The 23,211-nt window shown below is 32.8% G+C and overlaps 2 protein-coding genes across 5 annotated transcripts in view; one reads left to right on the top strand and one right to left on the bottom strand.

Moving 5' to 3' along the window:
• Usp32 (Ubiquitin specific protease 32) overlaps positions 1-13,182 on the top strand; it is a 30,947-nt gene extending 17,765 nt beyond the window's left edge. For 2 of the 4 annotated variants that reach the window (XM_088256423.1, XM_088256422.1), the window contains exons 15-24: positions 56-142; positions 230-332; positions 1,153-1,425; positions 2,314-2,408; positions 5,204-5,976; positions 6,577-6,728; positions 7,727-7,938; positions 8,152-8,337; positions 8,735-9,340; positions 9,754-13,182. In XM_088256423.1, coding sequence (XP_088112549.1) covers positions 56-142; positions 230-332; positions 1,153-1,425; positions 2,314-2,408; positions 5,204-5,976; positions 6,577-6,728; positions 7,727-7,938; positions 8,152-8,337; positions 8,735-9,340; positions 9,754-10,035 — 2,769 coding nt within the window. In that variant the 3' untranslated portion in view covers positions 10,036-13,182. The remainder of the gene's footprint in view (positions 1-55; positions 143-229; positions 333-1,152; positions 1,426-2,313; positions 2,409-5,203; positions 5,977-6,576; positions 6,729-7,726; positions 7,939-8,151; positions 8,338-8,734; positions 9,341-9,753) is intronic. The other 2 variants (XM_088256425.1, XM_088256426.1) reach the window with 1 other exon arrangement.
• Positions 13,183-21,092: 7,910 nt separating this feature from the next.
• On the bottom strand, positions 21,093-23,188 carry Hsc20 (iron-sulfur cluster co-chaperone protein HscB-like protein, mitochondrial). The gene is made up of 3 exons (XM_088256421.1): positions 22,635-23,188; positions 22,057-22,142; positions 21,093-21,616 (listed from the first exon to the last, which is right to left on the bottom strand). The coding sequence occupies exons 1-3, from the start codon at positions 23,066-23,068 to the stop codon at positions 21,315-21,317; spliced, it is 822 nt and encodes a 273-aa protein (XP_088112547.1). The 5' UTR covers positions 23,069-23,188; the 3' UTR covers positions 21,093-21,314.
• Positions 23,189-23,211: the final 23 nt, after the last annotated feature.

Raw genomic sequence — 23,211 nt, 5'->3', positions numbered from 1 at the left:
AGTTTAGCTATATAAATCTCTGATGTGCTTATTTTAAATTTCCTTTTTTATGCAGGAGGTTGCGCAAGAAGCTTGGGAACACCAGACTGCGAGAAATCACTCCATCATCACAGAGCTCTTCTACGGCCAACTCAAGTCTAAGGTATTGAAACACAAAATATGTGCAATGCGCAAAAATATAAACCTATTGACATTTTGAGTGTTAAATTGTTGTCGTTTTCTCTCGCAGGTGACGTGTGCTTCGTGCGGCCACGAATCTGTGAGGTTTGACGCTTTCAACATGCTCAGTCTCCCACTTCCAATGGAGAGTTATATACTCGTTGAAGTTTTAGGTAAGCAAACTACATTCTGTACTTTTCTACTCAGTTAACTCGACTTTTCTGCTCATCTTATTAGCCAAGGTCAAGTGCTTTTGACAGTATTAATATTGAAAGATCCAGAAAGATAATTATGACATTTTAATAGGTCTATCCTACAAATGTGATCAATGATAAAAAGTAAAAAAAAACCGTGCTATGTCACTCATTTTCAATCTGTGTATATTCAGAGACTAAAATGACGAATTTATTAATCTTTCAAGAATCATATTAATAGCATCAGTTGACTGTAAAAGTGATATTTGTTAAACAAATAAAACCAAAAAAAGAAGTGTAAAAATAATAAAGTTTATCCAAATTTCCATTTAAAGTCGTTAGAAAATTCTATGGTTTGAATTTATATTTATTTTAGCCACACGGGGTTAAAAGTGATTTTTTGAGAATGAAAGACATTAGTTTGAAAATGCCATAAGTAGGCAAAACAGTTGTCACAAAATTTATTTTTAAGTATATAATTTTTATTTTTTTTAATTTTTTTATATTTGAAGCACTAATTTTGTGATTTTCTATTTTATAATTAAAATGTAACGTTGTTTAAAAATCACTATAAATGTATAGTGATTTTAAAATAAAGTTACATTTTAATTATATTATTTTTATGTGTTTTTTTTAACAATAAAATACAATACAGACAGCAAAAAACAAAAAAAAATTGTGTTTGATTTAACATTTAATACACAAATTAAAATGGAGTTCTACAAATTAAACACAAAATCTATAAATAGTTTAAAAGTGACAGAAATTATAGGCAGAATGTTGTCTTTTGTGCGTGTAGTGATCCTGCTGGACGGCTCGGTGCCGGTGAAGTACGGCGTGCGGCTCAACTGGGACGCGCGCTACTGGCAGGTGGCGCGCGAGTTGGCGCCGCTGTGCGGGCTGGACGCGGAGGCGCTGCTGCTGGTGCTGCGCCCGCCCGGCGCGCCCGCCTGGCCGCTGCGGCGCCCCGCGCCCGCCGCGCGCCTGGCGCCCGGCGCGCTGCTCGCCGCCTACCACGTGCCGCCCGCCCCCGCCCCCGTCCCCGCCACACACCCCCGACCCGCTGCAACCGGTAACCACCCGCTGTTTCCTTTAATTTTAAATAACCATTCAAATGCTGATAGATTTTTCTGATTCTCTGGTCTTAATCTTGTGGATTGGTCTGTAACAACAAATGAAACCTCTTTCGCCATTCTGGTCTATTTTCCGGAACCCTCTTCAGCTCCTCATATGTTGAACGGCCCATATCTTTGTATAAATCGCTTAGGTATTCGCATCCTCTTTTTCTGATTAAGGTTAAGTAAGTTAGTTAGTTGAGTAAGTTGTCTGCCTCCGAAGTGTAATGGTCAGCACGTTCGGCTATCGTACTAGAGTTCCCAGGTTCGATTCCCAGGGGGGGTTAAATAAATATAAGTGATTTTTCTCACTACTATTTATGTATTCGATATTATCCTGGAGCGCAGGGCTGATTACCTTTCCTTCATATGTTAAACAATCAAGATAACACTGTGTCGATACGATGCAGTGCCTTGTGCACCATTGGGTGCAGATTTGTAGTTAAAGAAGGTATGTAGGTACCTTCTTAAATAAAATTTAGTTTATAAAGTTGATGCAGGTCCGTGATTTTGATTATTGTTTTTAATCGTAATTTACTATCGTGTTGGCAACTAGCGTGATGTGACTTTTAATTTGACATTTCTTGGCGGAACTGCATTTTATAGAATAAAATAACAATGATGTAATTTTTTCCACATGAATATAATATTTACGTTTGTATCACCAGCAACCGGGTTTCGTCATAACAGACATTGTCAGACTGGGTCAGTCACGTCAGACCAGTCTGACGATGTCGGTTACGACGAAACCCGGTTGCTGGTCAAATAAAATTCATGTGGAAAAAATTACATAATTTTTATTTTATTCTAGGGTGATGTGTTTGATAATTTTGCGTTTTTTTTAGTTTCAGAGGGAGACAAGGAGGTAGTGCTCCCAGCCGCCGAGGTAAGGAGACCCCCCACCCCCTCCTTGTGCATGCCTGCTCTTTTCTGCTTCAAGGTATAATTAGTGCAGTTACACCTCACCCTCACAGCCCCCTTAGCCTTATCAAATCTAGCTGTGTGCGTGCCCACTTTCTCCCGTTCACTTGAAAACAAATACATATAAACATATACATCAACATTGGGTTCAAGCAAAAAATGGTAAAAACGTTGATACAAACGTAAATATTATATTGATCATTATTCTTATTATCAAGAACCAAAGACAATGATTTTTGGTAGATTCAAGTAGCTTTGTATGGACCTATAATTTTTTTTAAACAAAGAACTATGTTTGTCTAAACATTAAAAAAAATACCTGAACCCTCTAATTTCAACCGATCATTTAAACCTTCTGTTAAAGGTTCAAAAATACTGATATCATTGAGGAAAAATATCTCTCGTACTGTTTTTTAAGTACCTAAATGTCTTTTTTATTCCAACATTGGAATGATTTTTTCTAAAATGACACAGTTACATTTGATAAGCACTCTGTATCCTTACATCTCTTGTAATTTGTTAGAAGGTTGTTATTAATAATTTTAATTTATATTTTTTCGCTATTAATTTAATATACATATTTTGTTGTAGATATCGTAGTAATAATAATAGTATACTTTGTAAACATCTTTGCGGTTCTAACTGTTCCGAATTTTTAGTACTTAACATTAAAAAAAGGAAAGGAAAAATTAATATAATGAACCTGCATCCTTATGCTGGCAACACTAATTCAGGTTCTTTTTTTTAAAAACATGCAATTCAAAATGTGTAATCTATGGTTTTGAGAAAAAATAATAATATTGGTGTAAACAAGATAAATAACACAATTATTAATGAATGTTTTTTGATTTTTCTTTACTAAATAAATTTTTAATTACTAATGTAGTTTTTGAAAATAAAATCTAATGAAAATTAAACATTTTGTCACCATCAATCTCAAAAATAGTATAAAATAAATACAGTAAATATTTTAAGACGTGACATGGGATGCCTCTATTTTTTGGTCCTCATGGACTCCCAACGCTATTGTCTGACTGGTAGATCATTACTGAGAAGGCCTGACTACAATGATGTATGGCCTCGTTTCTACTATTACCCTCTACTCTCGTACTAGTTTTGTATACTGTCAGCTGTATAATATTTTACCAATTTTAAAATATATTTTCAAGTAATATATATCTTTTCTACTATTCTACGTTTTGGCTACTATGAACATAGGATTTATTTTATTTTGTGTTACTTTTGTGTTTTTGTGCCGTATGTTTTGAAAAATAATATGGGGAATATGTACATATTTCAAATCTAGTTTCTTTTCCTTATTATTTTTAGCTATTTTAACTATTTAAAAAAAAAAAACAGAATTCTATACTTACTCAAAATTGACAATTATTCATTTTATTAATTTTGTCACAAATGACTCGGAGTTTCTCTAAAAATTGTTTTTTCTTTTCACTTTTGTTTGTTTAATGCACCATTTTTTGTTTGTTAGATAAATAATGTTAGGTTCACAGTATTATACTTCAAATATATTTTTTAAACTATTACTGTTGCTCCTTACTACATGTGCTTAAAATCAATACAAACGCAATCTGATTTGTTTATAACAAAATTCTCAACTACATTAGATATAGCTTTCGTTCTTCCAAAAACATAAATTAGACATTGCCTTTGTGCAATTGTTATTATTTACCCTTTTTCGATTTTTGACAGATCTTTAGTAAAAAATATCATTTTTATCTATGAAAATGTGAAACACAGAAATATACAGTTCAAAGATGTGTGTTGATCACTTTTGACCATAAAGTATCATTCTCATAATCTTGTGTTATTAGTCTTTCCCATCTATTAAAAAATAAAATTTTCATTTTGATTTAAAAAAAAAAAGGTTTCTTAATTGTTTATATAGTCTATCGGCCGGGGAATTCATTTGACATAATAGTGTGAGAGATATTCTCTACAAAACACACATTCTGTCACTGTTGGTCGAATCCATTAGGGCATGGTAATTTAGATGTACTGACGGAATGTGCATTTATAGGTAGAAAAGTAATTTTTAAGTAGCAATTCATATTACATGCAGTATTACTATGTGTATTGATTAAATATTACATTATTTAGATTTTTGTATTTTGTAAAGTGGTGTATTATTTATTATTAATTTGTTCAAATCATAGAAACGAGCAAAAATGTTGTGTTCTTTTTGTATGCGTCTGTTTTTTTATACAAATTTTTGATGTGAAAAAATGTCTTATGGGCTTAGAAATACTCACAATAAGTTTTTGTACATTGATTAAAAATATAAATAAGACTGCTAAAATAATAAGTAAAAATACTAAATTCATCAAAGAATAAAGTGATGTTTAAAATGCAAAATATACTTCATAATACTTTTTTTTTTTTAAAGCATAGAGTAAAATCACTTAGGCAGCATGAATTTATACGGTATTTTAATATCCAAGATCCAGAATAAGGTGAAAAGTTTTCGTACGTAAATTGTAGGTGGCAATGTGAAAAACGTCCATTTAAAAAATATATATGAGATGAATCATATTTCAATATGGTGATTTTGCTTTCTTCATTTATAAAAATAAATAAAAAAATACTTTTTACTTCAAGGAGAAATAAAACTCATTTGTGTTAAAGCATTTTAAAAAATATTAACAAATTTGATTGCAATTTTCAACCTAATATATTTCTTAAAATGTCGATATTTGTTCTTAGCAGAACAATGAAGAACAAATAGCAATTATGTACGAATTTTCGCTAATTTGTACATTTGATTATGTTCCTATCTACATTATGATACAATTCCAGCGTTCCTCCGTATCCAGCGAGTATGGAGAGAGTCCGACTGCTAATAATTTCCTCAACTCCAAAAACATCAAGGCTTTAGATAGCAACAACGGATCCTCGGGCTATAACTCCATACAGGAACTGGACAATAATCGAGACAATGACAACTTTACGCCGCCGAATTACACTCCGGGTGACTATTACAACAACTCAACTCCCAGAAAAAATAACATTGACCTTAAAAAACACGAAGAGAACTTAAAAAGTTTTTCAAATAAAGGGTCACCGACTTTGAGCTCTAAGTCTTTGGAAAACAGCCCGAATTTAAAAAAGAAATATCTGGATTCTAATGGGGATATACAGATGCAACCGACGTCGAAACCTTTGCGAAACTCACCGTTGTTGACGTCCAGAAAGAATATGGGCGATAAAAATGTGGAGAATTCACCGACTCTGAGCTCTAGAAAGTTAAGCCTCGAGAACAAGGATGATTACTTGAGTTCCAAAGGAGACGAAGACGTCTCGTCGACTTCTTCCATCTCCGGCGCCAGGAGTGAGGAGGACTTCATCCCGAACTACTTGATCGCCGTGCACAGAAAGCAGTCCCGGCAGGAGTCGTACTTCCTGTCGCAGCAGAAGAGGAAGTGGGAGACGTTCGGTTCGCCGTTAGTGATCCCCATCGGAGAGGGATGCGGCGGAAGGGAGTTGTACGCGGCCGTCTGGAAACAGGTGGAGCGGTTACTCAGCGCTCCTCCCCCGCAGCCACCGGACCAAGCTAATCACGCGACTGACTGGTAAGCCCTCTCCTTCTCTTCAACTTGTACTCGTCTATCGCATGGGCAATGCCTCCATGTAGGTTTTATATTCCACACTTCTGACACAATTTGGAATATATAATCTTCTTATTCTTCTTTAGCCTTCTGCCCTCCACTGCTGGATATAGATAGGCCTCTCCCCTATCCTTCCTTTTTTTCTGTCTGTTGCTGCTGGCAGGCAGTTTCTACCTCCCACAGCGGCTATGTTGTCGGACCACCTTTTTTGAAGTCTTCCGATGTCTCTATTATTCTCCCAAGGTCTACATCTTAAAATTTTAGGGTTCTACCTTATGGGGTATGTCCCGCCCATTGCCACTTCCAATAAAGAATACCACAGTTTTATTGTAACATAACTACAAAATAATTCGAAATATTTTTAAAGAAAATTATAGATATTTATTAATTTTCTTTTGAAACAGACAAATAATCATTTAGATTTTGACCACTTTCTAAATATGGTAATCCAGTTATTACTGCATCGATCCAACGCATTGCCCTGTGCACCATCAAGTGCAGATAAGACTCGAAAGTTGAAGAATTTGATATGCGTTTAACAAAACATGTCTGTCTATGTTCCAGCGATGACAGTCTGGGGTACTCGTTCCCGTTCACGCTGCGCGCCGTCGGGCAGAAGGGCCTCCGATGCGCCGTGTGCCCCTGGACCAGGTTCTGTCGGGGCTGTGCCCTCCCGTGCACCGATGACCCCCTCATAGTGAACCTCTACCCTACTGGTGACTACTTTTTTTTATAATTTAAATATAACTTAGTTTTAAAATCACTGTAAATATTTTATTTATTGATTTGGCGTTTAATTTGTAGAACTCCATTTTAATTAATGTATTAATTTTAAATCAAACAGATTTTTTGAGTCTACTAAGTTGTATTTTGTTAACAAAAACACAAAAAAATTATATTGTGACAATTGTTTCGCCTTGTTAGGGCATTATCAAACGAATTCAGACGAAACAAGACATTCGTTTGATAATGCCTTAACAAGGCGAAACAATTGTCACAATATAATTTTTTATGTGTTTTGTTAACAAAATACAACTTAGTACATAGACTCAAAAAATCTGTGTTTGATTTAAAATTAATACATAAAGTAAATATTTTATTATAACTTAATTATAATGTCTACCGGTTTCGAAGCTAACCGCTTATTTTTCAAGACTGATTTATACTAAAACACTATCTACTTAAAAAAATTCAAAATATTTTTGTGTCTTTTACATAGAGAACGAGAGATGCCTATAATCGTTCTACTTGCTTACTTTTGGTAGAGCGCGAGAGATGCCAGAAAAACGTACATATTTTGTATATTAAAAGATATAGTAATATAATTGTAATATAACACTCTCTTTATCATTCATCATTCACTTTGTGTATTACGACTTAAATAATAGTAAAGTATTACACAAAGTGAACGATGAACAATAAGGAGAATGTTGAACATTGTTCAGATCGAAATTAGGTTTGTGGTTACTTGTGATTAGTAAAAGGGTAGGCTGGCAGACTGTCTGAGTACAGTTAGGGTCGGGGTTAATGAAAAAACCGCCCGACAAAAATGTATTTATAACTTAAAAGTGTTTAATACTTAAACCTTAAGATCCATCAAAAGATAATGGTGATTGGCTACATTCTTGTGAAGAGGTTGCTACCTAATTTGGTTTTTGAATTTAATTGGAGTGGATCCAACATAGCTAATCATAAGTACTTGACCTCGGTATAGGGTCCCCAGCGGAGCACCGCTACGGGGGGGCGAATGGGGCCGGAGGCGGGGGCCCTGCGGCTGGGGAGGAGCCGGGGCGTGAGGCGGAGCCGCTGCTGCAGCGCCTGGATATGGAGGAGCTGCGGCAGGCGGGCGTGGCGGAGCACCTGCACCTGGCCGTGGACTGGGAGCCCACCGCGCTGCACCTGCGCTACCAGGCCAACAGAGACGCGGTGAGGCACCACTGCATTACTAGCCGAGCTAGCCCCTTGCGGAGGATTTATTACAATATTATCAGAGGATTACCCTATTTACACATCAATTGGGCACTTTTTTCATTGCTAAATAAATTATTATACAAAAAATTACAATACAATCGAAACTATTCTTATTGAAGTCCTTAAAGAAATAAGAGAGATTTTCACACTTCATATCTGTATTTCAAGATGTTCACGGAGCACGAGTCGGTGCGATGGTGCCGCAACGGGCAGGCGCTGCCGGCGCAGCTGCAGCACTGCCTGCGCTCCTTCACCAGCGAGGAGCGCCTGGAGGAGCGCTACGGTTGCTCCGCGTGCCGCTCACGCCAGCCCGCCACCAAGAAGCTACAGATCTGGAGACTACCGCCTGTCTTAGTGAGTGCCACTTGCAATTGGCAAACCGACAAACTGACACCAATGTAGTGCGAAATATGTTCATATGAAATTAGGATATTCGTGTGCCTATTTCCATTGCTTTGTTAGTGTGTTAGTTTAGTTAGATTGTTATTTGTCCACCTCCGTAGTGTAATAGTCAGCACGCTCAGCTGCCGTACTGGAGGTCCCAGGTTCGATTCCCAGGGGGGGACCAAATAAATATAAATGATTTTTTTTCACTAATGAAATTGAAGAAGTTATTTATTCAATTTTGCAACCAATGCCGCCTAAAACTATCAATTAGATAGGTAATCCGAAATATGTATTGTGTTTCAAACTTAAATGTGAATGTTCATAAAAAAAGCTTTATTTCACTTAATTAACCTTGTTTTTTCAGGTAATACACTTGAAACGGTTTCAGTATGTCAACAAAAAATGGATCAAATCTCACAAGGCCGTCAACTTTCCTTACGAGGACTTCGATCCGACTTCATTCCTCGCCTCCGTACCTCAAGAAACAATTCTCAGACACAACGACATACTCCTCCACCGCGCCCACAAGATGCTGAAGAAAGGCACCCAACTCCTCAGCGAAGAGTCCACGGAAGAAAGCGACAACGAACGCCTGGACTCCGACAGTGAGACGAAACCGAAAAGAAAAGATCTCAATGATATTAGAAACAGTCCGAAATTTCATTCGTTTAGCCGGGAAAACAGCGATTTGGACCGCGGAAAAAGTTCATCCGTTTTAGAAGACTTGAAAGAGGAGAGAGACGATTTCAAAGGAAGTTCGGAGTCTGTGAGGAGTTCCATTATAGAGAAAAGCAAATGTGACAGGTCTTCCAGAAAGGGTTCTATCATCGTGAGCACTCGGGAGAGACTAGCTTCTTCCAGTCTGAGCAAGACTCCGGTTTTGGACGGGGAGTTTGTGGATTATCATCAGCACAAGTTGAAACCGGGGGAGGATCCATTGAACCTCAAGTATCGCCTGTACGCCGTTGTGGTAAGATTTTCTTTACACATTTGGCATTCAGATTGCATCCGTCCATTTAACTTTCTCTTTATCACTTCATTATAGCATAATGATTCATAAACAAGTTCTTATGACTTCACCTTAAACTTTACAAAAAATAAATAATATTATTAAATTACTTTTAGTGGGAAATATTGATTTTTATTTAACATCAATAAATTTTTGCTAAACATTCGAAATGGGAAATTTTCTTATTGAACTGATTTATATGGAGTTTTAAAACAAAACATCATGTTTATGGTTTACATCTGTTGAATGTCTACTTTTGATTTGCGCCAAATTTCCATCTTTATATTTTTTCATTATTTCGTTTTCTTCATCCTGATTTTAGTTTATTTTGAATCTTTGAATTTCCTGTATATATGATTGGTCTATTTACTCAGAGTCATTCGGGCATGATGAACGGCGGGCACTACGTGGCGTACGCGCACAACCCGTCGGGCACGTGGTACTGCTACAACGACAGCTCCTGCCGCGAGCTAGTCGCCGCTGCCGGCCCGCCGCCCATCGACCCCTCCTCCGCGTACATGCTGTTCTACGAGCGCACGGGGCTGGACTACGAGGCCTACATGCCGGACACCAGCGACAAGCTTCCCGTGGCCGGACCGCTCCAACTGGCCGAGGGGGAGGAAAACGACCTCAAGAAGATGTGCTCGCTGAGCTAAAATATTGGCTCCAACCATATTAATAAAGGAAAATTACACAGCCACTGTCTATGTAGCGGCTCATCTGCAGGTAGGAGAGAAAAGACGGGAAAGGAATATAAGAAAAATATAACCATAATATGTTAATTGCGCTATTTTTACAGACTTGATATGATAAATCACACATTTGCCACCAGTGTATAACATAAAAGACACAGTAACCTAACCTAATTTATCCACTATATTACGAGAAGATTTTCAATGCACTCGGCATCATAATGTTTGAAAGTCAATATTATAACTAGTGGTATTTACCGAGTATTTTTTAAATGGAATGATATTACTGCAAGTTTTTTTTGTATTTGAAAAGCATTATTAATGTGGTATTGTAATACAACACTCTCCTTATTATTCATTGTTGTGAAATAGACTTTTTGAGTGGTATTACACAAAGTGAATGATGAATATTGAGGAGTGTTTTAATGCTATTAGTATTTTTCTGGGTAAATACTTTATCTTTTATCTGATTGTGAACAGATTCAAACCTCTCGTGACTTAATGCCCTAATTTATATGTTATCGGAACTGTGTTTCATCATAACTTGTTATTGGGGGACAACTATAACCTAACCTAACGTTACACTCGTTGATATTTTATAATGTAAAAAAATATGTATATTTTGTTTAGTTTTCTTGTAACTGAAAAAAAATTGGATAGTCACAGACTTAAAATAATGCTAACCTAATTTAATCAGAATTAGTTAATTTCTTACGGATTCCGCCTTTAGTTTAAAGACTTCCTTTTGATGTCATCTTCTCTGCATAATTTACTCAATGTTGTAAACTGATGTTCTTAAAATGCTGAATATTTTTTATGGTTTCAATGTTAATTTTGAGGGGTAAAAAATTCACAAAATTTGCAAATGTGATTTGACCTAATGTATTATAAAGTATTGCAAAAATTAAGTATTAAAAAAAAATCTTTTAGCGAGTTAAAGTGTGGAAAATTAAATTGTATTTTTTAACTGGATTATGTAAAAAATTCAAAAGCTTAAAGGAGGATCTTGCTAGATTATTTAAAAGTATTTTTTTTGTAAAAACTGGTCAAGCAATCACGTACAAATAATTGCATCTGATCTCACTATGGAAATTTGGATGTTGAGTTTTGAAATTGAGTAAGGAATTTTTAATAGCAATTAACACATGACCAAAAATATAGAAAACTTCTAATTTTTAAAAAATCATGTCAATGGTTAAGTTGGTAATGTTGTTTACTAATATAAAGTTTAATTCTTCCGGCTTTTTCCACATACATACTTAAAATTCTGTTATTTTTTTCATTATCTATTTGATTGTCAGCCCTGTGGTCCAGATCTGAAAATAGAATATATTTATGGGGATAAAGATGATGTGAGTAAAGAAGCTCAGGATGAAGGGCATAGAAAGGATAATAACAGTAATACATAGTTAGGCCACTCAATGTTGGCATACCCGTACTCATATTACCTTGGACACTGCTAATTTGTCTCTTAAGATAAAAAAATTTTTAAACAGTAATGTTCAATAAATTACACGGTGCAAAAATTATACATAATCAAAAGTAAGCTTGACATAACGCTCACTCCTTTCAAGAACGTCATAAATCAAAAATCGTCAATTTTCAGTTGTGCATGTTTTCGGAATGCCTAGAAAATGTACTATATCCCAGCAAAAGCGGCATATTTTTAACTTAATATTTACCCACTACAGGGCAGAAAGTGTTGTTTTTGCATTTTGAAGAAAAGGTATTGTTTAATTATTTTTTTAAATAAACTAAATATTTTACAAATGGAGAAAAAACCTTCAGGTTGTACCTAAAAAGATCTGTTGCACAGTAAAAAGTTCAGTAAGTGGCTTGATATTTATTTTTAACACATTGTATTATATTTTTAAACTTTAAAAACGTTCTCCTGAAAAATCAAGTTTTTTTATTTATGACGTTCTTGAAAGGAGTGAGCGATAAGTGTAGTAATTAATTTTTTTTTTCCAAAAATAATTCCGACATGGCAATGTTTTTAAATTTATATTTTTGGTCATGATATAATTGTTTTTTTAACACTATATTTACGAGTAACACCCGGTGTGATGCAGTTTGGTTTTTTAAGAGAGCTTGATTTTATCTATTATGTACTAAGGTACCTAAATTATTTTTTTTTAAACTTGGAATATAGTTTTACTGTTAATGGTGTATGTAACGTTGCCAAATTTTGACCAAGGCTTGCATTTGATGTAAAAGGCACTGGTTTAATGCTTTTGTGAATTATGAAATTAGTTGTAAAGAATAATGGTCGTTTTTGTATAAAATTAAGGATACGGATACTCGCATCCAATTATTTGAAAAGCAATGGGTACGACGGAATTCCTCATTTTTTTACACTCACTTTATGCTTTATTGATGAAAGAAGATCGTAGACAAAATATGGTGAAGGACTTTTCATTTCTAAAAAATACATTCATTTATCTGATTCGACATAAAAGCCCCAGTAAAAAAAAACTCCATAAACCAAGGCTGCCTAACTAACAGGAGAAATCTCTTGGAATAACTATGACACTAGAAAATAAAAATGAAATTGGTGAAAGTGTGGCAAGCACCACCACATCAAACACCTACCCAGCAGTTAAAAGGAACATATTCGTGTGTGTATGGACCCCATTATAGTTAGTTGCAAACTTCTATCATCCTTTAAACATAATAATGCTTCGTCCTTTCTATGGTACACAAATATTGTCAAAATGAAATGTGTTCTGTAATTTTTAACAACAAAAATCATGATTATGTCTATAATATGTACGTATACAAAATTATTTAAAAAAATGTGTATTTTGAATGCTTATATTAAAATATACCCTTATGAATGTACTGTGGCTATTGTAAATATTTCTATGTGCTTTTTAAAATAATATTTGTAGGACTCTGGATGGTAAAGAGTCCATGGAATAATAAAATAAAAATTACATCTTCAATGATGTAATTTGTTTCACTGCAATATAAAAATATAAAATTCTGTAATACCACTTATAAAGCATTGTTCTCAGTACAGTTTATTATATTGTCGATTTCAATATATTTTAAATAATTCAGGTAGGATGTTTTTAGTCTCATTGTTTGAACACGTATCAAAAAATAAAATTTCATTATTTCCATTCCATGAAGATGCAAATTCAAAAAAATAACGTAAATTATGGTTTTTCTTGTGACAAAAACCGACTGCATTCCGAGCCTTAAAATTTAAGTAAACAAGGAAAGTTTAGCATAAATCTTGAAAATTACGACTGATACTTAACAAAAATTGCATTAGCTTTCATAATGAATTGGATATTGCTAATTTTCAATGTGTTTAGTATATATACCTATAAATATAACCATAGTGAGACATACTATGTATTGCTGGAATCTAATTTGGTCTCCAAATCTGTTTTTATATTACTCTTTTTCTGGTATTGTCGTAACCGACACTATCCAACCGATAAAAAGATTTTCTTCTTCTCGGTCAGTCTCTTAAGTATCGTGACAACCTTGATGAATCCTCAAAACAGCACTCCTTCACTTGCTCATTGAGATCTACCTTGGCCTCTCTTTTCCCCACATTGCCGACTGCAACAAATTTCTCTGGACAATCCTCTTCTTGCAAGATGGCTAACTATCAGAGATTTCATCTGAGGTATATGGTTGATAGCCCATATTATGGTTGTTGGATGTGACAAAAAAAAATAAGACTTTGAGTTTATTTTTTCCATTGCACTAAATAAAATGCCTTTTAAATTTAATATGAAAAATGCTCCAATTATCACAATTTCAAAAAAGATTCTAAGCAACCGGTTTAGATTCCAGCATATGACATATTATACGATCATTCTTTGGTGCTATTTGTATTAGCTTCATACTAAAATTCCTAATAATAAAATATTTATAAATGGGTAAACTGCGACGCATTTATACTTTAGTAAAACCACCAAAATTTACATCCAGTTATATTTATATATAATATTATCGTCGAATGTTGTTTAATTTATTCAAGATGATAAAAATGTTTGTTATTATATAAATTTTCTTTACTGTGGTTATTTTAACTTAATATGATATGACCTGTCTCCTGTTATTTTTGATTTGTTATAAATATATTGTTAAAGATTTGTATTTTTTAAATTGTCTAACCGGCCATACATTTCTCTGGTCAGTATAAATACTACATGGAGTTATTATGTTTTAAATTTATATTAAATAATGTATATTTTATTCTGGTAGTTAATTTTGGTACCTTTTTTTAAAATTTAATCTTAATTTCTTAAAAAAAATATCTGTGCCCTACAGTAAGCTACATTAAATTATTAAAAAAAAAAAACATTTGAATGAAGCAATAGTAAAATACGCACTGCCCGTTTAAAAATGCCACATATTATGAAATACCAATGTATTAATTTTTTTAATAAGAAGAGAAAATGGAAGTCCTAATATCCCAGGGCTTTAGACTTGGCACTAGCTGGCTTAAACTTTTACTTTACACCATGTTTACCATTTTGCCCATTACTCAACATCTATATTGCATTAATTATGAGTTGTAATAATTGCATTCGTATTTTGGAACTGACAGATAGTGCCACCTGTTGAAAACTTTGTGAAGTAAACAGCTTTGTCCACTCAATAAATAAATAAATAAATAGAAAAAATAAAATACTTTCTGAAATCTTCACTCGTTCAAGAACGAAAGTGCTTATTTCTGACAAATGAAAAATATTTCGAAATTCATTCATATTTGAATGTCCGATAAGAAAATAATAGGAAGAAATAAAATAATACATGTAGTGTGCCTGCAGGATACAGATATATGGTGATATTTTTTAGGTTACGTGTACAATAATATATGTATAAAATCAGGATATTTTTTTATACTTTAAAAGTGATCGCACCTTGGCACTGTGCCGAGTCCTTCCAATTTCTTCATATGGAGTTCCGAACAACGCGCACTTAATCAGCCGATGCAGCATTAGGACTCCAGTTGAGGTGATGGTGATATTTATTTGCGCACTTGTTTATACAGTATTTCACAAAAAAAATGGCAGAGTTTTATTTTTAAAAAAAATATTTACTTCTTTAAATATTTCTTTTGTTAATTAGTTAAATTCTCACTCTACTTACGTCAACTGTAAACTTAAGTTAATTTTTACACTTCAATTTACTTTTTTTTCACATTTATTTTTATAGTAAATAATTTTATAATCTTCCATATGTAAATAGTTTCTATAAAGTGAGACTGCAAAATATTATGTTGCCATTATTGATTTTATTTACTTCTTTGCACTTTTTTTTATTTTTGTCACAAGATTTTTTTAAAATTTACATCTGAACTTGGTTTGGCATACAAATTTCAGTTAATATATATTTTTATTATTTACCATAGCCAGTTAACTTAATTATGTTGATTAAAAAAATACATTTTATATAATAATATAAAACCCTTATCAGCACCCCAATGATGCATAGGGCACTGCGTCATATAAACGCAGTATCATTCTCTTGATCGATCATTATCTTGATCGTTTACACATGAAGGAAAGGTGATCAGCCCTCCGCTTCAGGTACCAGTCCAGGGTAATAATATTGAATAAATATTGCAGTGAAAAATCACTTATATATAATCTATAATATATTCATCATAAAAATTGGAACAAATTGTAGTAAAACACTTTTATATTTTTCTTAAGAGTGTGTTCCTAGTAATTTTCCCTGTGAATTGTGTTTGATAAAGTTAAATGCTGCATACAATACATATTTTACCACTCAAAGTCACCAAGTACTATAAAACCCCAATAAGCATAGTTTCCACTATCAGCCATGTAAGAAAACCAAAGTCCGATTGTTCCTTTGGGTATTATTGGATTCTCGTCAACAGATTTTAAATTATTTTAATATAGCGTAAAATCTCATTTTGGGAAATGTAATACAGTCATTCCTCGGTATTTGTAGAGGTTACTAGGATTATTAGGATTCCTAGTGTAACTGCGAATATCAAAATTTTTCTCAGAAATCATGTCACACTCCTACAAACACGGGTTGCGTAGATATAAAAAAAAGAGAAAATTTCATGTCATTTTAAATATATAATTATCATTGAAACAATATTGAAGCATATGCAAATATGTTGAATCCCAAACGAAGAATCCGCGAATACTGAGTTAATATTAACTCCAATCAAAACACTCTGTGATCACTCATACTATATACTTTTTGGCTTTAGCTAACCTAGCTACAGTCGAATACGTAATATCCCAATAGAAACTTAAAAGAAAATTTCATTGAAAAATATTTAGAAAGTTTTGAGATATTGTTGGAAATTTACGGAAACACATTTTCCATGCAAACTTCTAATTCCAAAATTTCCAAAATCTATTTTCAACAAAGATGGAAGTGTGCAAATATTGTTACAATGAATTTTCTTCATTGATTTCTTTTATAATTATATACATTTTGTGTAAAATGTTAAACGTTTTTATAATCGCTTTGTAAGATGAATAATTAATTACGTGGGTCTAATAAAGCTAGTGATGAATTTGCAATAACTCCAGTGATTATAAAAATAAGGGTCAATTTGTTTTTAATTTCTAGTGATTGTGCTTGCATTCCTCTGATGTAATGTAGATATGTATTGTTGAAACACTGCCAAATATCTAAGTTAAGCCATATTTCACATTGAGAAAAGAATTTATTGGATCAGCAATCAATCATACAAATGATCAGAGCTTATACGTCTGCTAAAATATGTGTGTTTTTAATGAAATCTTAACAGTTTTTTTTATCAGTTTGGTTTTGGCAGCAAATAAACAATTGTTTGGACAAAAGTTAATGATGTTATTTGCATTCCACTATCTATTTTATTTTGAATATCTATTTTCCAGATTATTGCGGAGTTATTTATGGAGTCTGAATAGAATGATCAATTTCCATTTAAATTCAATTTGTGATCGACATTTTGATGTTAATGCGATCCGAAGATCACTCTAAACCATATTATTTTCTTCCATATCATGCATACATTTACTCTGAGCAGATTTAGTGAACAAGGCCATCTTTACTTGAGTGGCGTTTCTGACACTTTTCTGGGAAAGAGAGATAGTATTAAAAAAAATCATTCATATTTAACAAAATGTTAGTAACAATCACTACACGAGTATATAAACAACATTTAGAACACTACAATGGTACTTATGGTTATAGTTACCAGTTCATACACTTACACCTACACAAAATGCACTACTACATGTTGGTCAATTATCCCGATGAGAAGATGAGTATGTATTAAAACCGGTAGACAAATCTCTGAGTGGTTATATACTAACATTTTGTAGAAATATCTTGAGATATATGAAGATAGAACTGGAACATAAAAAAACTGATTTTTTTATGTCCTAGAAATACTTTTGTACACACCATATTATGATAAATAAATACACCTTTATTTGTGCATCCATATCCATTTTGTATTTTCATTTACTTGTTTCTTTGTAAATACTTAAAAGTATGTTGATTCGTGGTACTTTTGTTATCAATCCATTGTTTTTTTGTATATTTTTTAACTTTTTTTTGTTACTTTGATTTTATTTATTTGTCATCACAGCAAATCATTGTTTCACATGAAATGATTTGTTATAATAATTATGCATTATACTTTTATATTATAAATTGTAATATATTTCTGCAAAGCTGTAAATTAATGGAACCAAATATTAAGAAATATATTGAAATAAATATAATTTGTGTTTTATTATTTTTCATGTAGATTAATAGTTGACTATAATAATCCTGAAATCTTGCGTATATATATTTGTATATGTATTCATAAGGTAAAGGCTGAAAGGCAGAAAACCCTGATGTTAGGCTATCTTGGTTTATGAAAAAATTGCTACTGTGGTGCTGATATCTCTCTGCATCTATATTATTAATCATAAAAGTAGGTACTGTACCTATATATTTAGATAAGTACCTACCTACATAAAAAATGTATAGTATGTCAAAGATCAAATTGAAATAAAATAATTTGGCATAGTATCCTTTTAAATAAAATTAGAGTGTATTTAAAAAAAAAATTAACTAACCATCACACCGCTTCGCACAGGTGTAGGCAAAGCGAATGGAAAGCCTCACCAATCTGACTTTGCACACAATCTTCGCCTCTACCATATTCATGCATCTCCTCATACAAACACACTGATTTTAACTATTTGAAATACTCGGATCATGACACATTTTCCTTGGTTTTCCCCTTCTTCTATTTCTAAACACATTAAAAAAAATTAACACATCGCCCTGCGATAGTGGCATAAAAAAGCAATTGAATAGCAGTTTTGAGACAATCACCAGAAAAAAAATTAATTAACTTTTAATTAAATTAAATAAAATTAACTTTTGGCAGATTATGATGGCATATATACAGTGGGTGGCCATATTATTAGGGACACTTCGAATTCCCTGTAATTTTCATTATTAAATGAATTTAATGAGCAAATAATTTGGTTTTTTGAATATTTTTTTATTGATTGGGGTGCTGTATTTAGAATTTAGAAACTATGTTATCATGGATTTAATAATACCAATTTATTTTTATCATAAAAAGTGATTATTCAACAATTTCGAAAAAATCTTAATTTTTAGTAATAACACCCTTTGCTGCGATTACAACCTCCAAACGTCAGGGCATACTTTTTAATGCAGATTTTTGCATTGTGCCTGAGATTAGGGTTATTATGCCATACTCTGATAAGAGTTTCTATCATTTGCCGCTTGGTGGTGATGACTTCTTTAGCAATCTCACGTTTCGTTAGTTCCCAAAGGTTTTCAATGGGGTTCATATCCAGCTAATTCCCCGGGTAAGGCAAAACACAGAGGTTTTTTTCAGCCAATAATGTGATAACACTCCTGGCTTTATGACACAATACCGAGTCATGCATTAACACATACTCTTCATCGCTAGGGAACCATTCTTGAGCCTCGGCTGGAGTCGACTTTTCAGTACTCGCTGGTACTGGTCTTGCCTCATGGTCCCTTCCATGATAAAGAGGCATCCCATACCCTTAAATGAGATTATGGACCACAACATTATGCTAACAGGGTGTTTTTAACCATCTCCACAAGGCAGTCTGGGAGGAATTTTTCTCCTGGGCCACGTCGGAAAAATGAAGTTTTTCCCACCAAAATTTTAAATGTTGACTCGTCCAAGAAGCAGACCTGTAATGTATTACCATAATTGCAAAAATACATATATTTTTTATCTTCTTAATTTATCATACGAATACAAGCCATAAATATTCGAATCCAGTCCGAAACAGTTACATTCCAGTGTTCTTTGGCCCATAGGAGTCGTTTTTTCTTCATGCCTCAGTCAGGCGTAGTTTTTTGGTTGGACGTCGACCCATTAGATTTACTTCAACTAACCGTCTCTGAACTGTCCTTTTGGATACGTTGATTCCTTCATCGTTTATCAACAGAAATCAACAACAATTAGACAATCAACAGACTTTTTACGATTTTGGAAATAGATGTCCCTGATTTTATGGGCACCACGCGGAGTTGTGATGCTTTTTCTGCCTTTTTTTCCGACGCGGGCTGATTCTAGACGCAGGTTTTTATCAATTTTTCTTTATATGCGATGGACTCCTGACTTCAAAACATCTGTTAGTGCTGCTATTTCTCTCTGGAAATATGTGGAATGAAGTAGTAAGGTTATAACTTCCCTACATTTTCTCGGAGATATGTTTGAAGACTTGCCCATACTTAAATTGAGAATATTATGGTTCAGTTCAAACTAAATTGAATTTTATTTAAAAATAAATTGAAATTAACGTATTGAATTAGCAAAACTAATAAATTATTAAACAACACTTACTTTTTTATGGTCTTGAACTCAAAAAACTTACACAAAAATGGTTTTAAAAAATATTAACTGAGCTCACACCAATATCATTTTTCACTAATCAACATCCAAATGAAAAAAAACTTACTTTTTTGATATTTCACAGTATTGATACATCTTCAAAACAATGATACTAGCAACAAAAATACATAAGAAAAAATGATTATAACTAATAAATTTGACCAAAAAATTCATTTAAACTTGAAAATTACAAAAAAGTACAAGTGTCCCTAATAATTTGGCCACCCACTGTATATATATATATATATATATATATATATATATATATATATATATATATATATATATATATATATATATATATATATATGACAGAAAAAGATTTTGCTTTATACCTATTACCTTGAAATAATGCCCAAACAATAACATTTAAAAATATTATTGAAATTTTGCCAGCTGAAATCATATGTTTATATACTATATTAAAGGTGTACATAAAAGATAATATCGCTATGTGACTGTGTATTGTTTTTTTTAATATTTTATTCCAAGAAAAATATTTGTATTCTTATTATATACACAAATATTTCAATATCATACCACGTTTTTATAGGCCTAAGTGGGTTGATATCAAAAATAAAAATTAAATAGCGGTAGAGTAGGTTTGAACCTAGGAATTCTGACTTAAAGTTCGCCACAATAACCACAGGACTACAGCCAGACTCTAACAAGGCGTTATGCCAATATGCACTATCTTACAAGACAATTCATCTTAGTACATGGCATAGTATTTTGATATAGTAAAATTATATCAAATAAAGTTTCAATATAATAAAATGTGTATTTAACCATTTTTCTTAAACACATTTAGTAGGGCAAAATGAACTTAAATTTTGTCAGCAACTAATATTTGAGACACTCGTTGCTAGACAATCACCTATTATTTAAACTATAAGATAAATAAATAAAGCATGAATACCGAATGGATATGATAAAGGTATAATCTACCATTAATCCACAGTGAAGTTACGTATTTGATTTGTTATGTTACTTTAAACAATGTATGACAATTATTCAAATGGTTTCACATTTAAGGAAATATTTCAAATAAGTTTTATTTTGAATATTTTAAGAATTTTAAGAATATTTTATGAATTAAATTAAAAGTAATCTATGGGGTAAACATATTTATTTAATTACAAATTTGTAGCTTGCAATCTAAAATATCTTCTTCCTCTTCTTCATCTTGTTGTAGGCCTTGTGGCCTGTTTTTAAGAGGGATTAGCATCGTGCGATGTCGATTCCCAGCTATCGACCCATCTCTTTGGTGGTCTGTCCGGGAGTCGGGTTTAAAATATGAATGATTAAACTCTGATATATATTAACAAAATAAAACCTATTCCACAATACCCATTCTTCTTATAATATCTTTGATTTGGTTTTCTATGCTGACGAAATATTTAATATGAATTAAAACATTTCTTGCGGAATTCATGTCATTATCCTTAAATGCCACTGACAGCTTCCCAATCAATTCTGCGAGCATTTTTTTATTGTCTTTGTAAATTTTCATAATTTCTTCTGGAGTTTCAGCTTCCTCTACCTCTTCGTTTCTTTCCATTATCTGGTGCAGAAATTCGCTCTCAACTTGAGTTTCTTCGGAAATCTCTAGGCCTTTGAGCCTCAGGAGATAAATACCTGAAAAGCTTTATTAGATTAATGTTTTTTATTTACGGCATGAAAAACATAATACATAAAGCTACATACTCCTGTGGTAAGTCATAGCGAATATAATTAATTGATTAATAAATAATAAATAAAATTAGATGATGAAAAAAAAATAAAGATGTTTTTATTAATTATATAAGGAAAGTTTTTGCAAAATTAGTGTTTTAATTATTTAGTGTTTTCAGCAGCGAACAAATGAATCCACTTGATTTTGTTAAACTGCAGTGAAACTATCATTGCGCTTGTGGCATCATTAGATGATGTCCCAAAAATTATAAAATAATTTATTTTTTATTTGTTTATTATTACTTTTTACAAAAACTTAAGTCAAGTAACTTAGGGACCAAATGACGTTTAATAAAGGCAAACAGTGTATGTCCATATCGCATAACAGTGAATTGTTTTAATACCTCTGGATAGTGGTTGTGACAGAGTTGAGTATGCCTTGTTCACTAGGGATGAATATTCTGCAGATATCTGTTGCTCTGTGCCTTCCCTGTAGACAAATAATGAACCAGTTTATATTTGGTGTCTCAAAACCAGTTTGGAAGTCTGGGCATTCACAGGGCTTACGGCCTGGCATTGGGGTAAGTTATTCACTTTACGAGTTCTCAACGATGACAATTCCATTTGTCAGTTCTCACTAAGAAGCACTCACTAGAAAGCAAATGGGATTCTCATCTCATCATACATGTCTCCAGTGAAATTCTAGTGAATTCAAACACTTTTCATTTCGAAATTAAACAGGAAGAAGAATAAGAATTAAAAATAAGATGTTCCAAGAATTTGAGTAGTGTGGTTGTCAATCATGGGTAGAATTGGTGAATGTTACACGTGTGTAAAGTGATCACTTGAACCAGCCTTTGACGGTCGTAGGCCCCTTAAATGCCCTGACTTCCATATTCTTCATCATCTATGTTGAGATGTCAAAAATATAATTGAAAAATGGGATTAGAATTAAACAATGAAATGCAAAATATCAATATACCTATTGCTAAATTTATCAGGATGGAGAAGTTTTTGTAGATTTTTATATTTTGTCGACAGGAACACCTCATCCACATCGAAACCCTCATGTATTCCGATAACTTTAAAGTAGTTTCCATCCTTGTTTGGCTTCTGTATCGTATTACAATGGATACAAAATATTGGATTAGTATTGTTGCAGTTCACTTTTTTACACTTCCAACAAGCTTGGTCGGACACATTTGAAGCAAATTTTACAAAAGTGATTTGGTCATATTTCTTGTTTGAATCTATGCAACGATTATTAATTCCAAAAATACTAAAACTCGCGTTGACTGATTTAAATCCACTAGGAATCTTTTTACATAATTCCCTCGGCACTATTTTACTAGTGTTTTCTGTAATTATGCTAACTAATGTCCGTGTTGAATTGGTTCTATTTATATATGAGAACATTTTTTAAATATTATTATTTGTATAAATTAAAAGTCATAAAATAAAAAGAATTTAACATTTTAAACAAATACACATAAAATGTCAAAAATGACAGCTGATAAAAGTGACCAGTGACTAGAAAAGTACAATTTTAATTTTTTGTG

Source organism: Brachycentrus maculatus, unplaced genomic scaffold (genome assembly GCF_059751285.1).
Source record: "Brachycentrus maculatus isolate JH-2025_06_01 unplaced genomic scaffold, ASM5975128v1 h1tg000061l, whole genome shotgun sequence".
Classification (NCBI taxonomy): Eukaryota; Metazoa; Arthropoda; class Insecta; order Trichoptera; family Brachycentridae; genus Brachycentrus; species Brachycentrus maculatus.
Note: the sequence above shows the minus strand (reverse complement) of the source record. Positions and strands in the feature narration are given on the sequence as shown.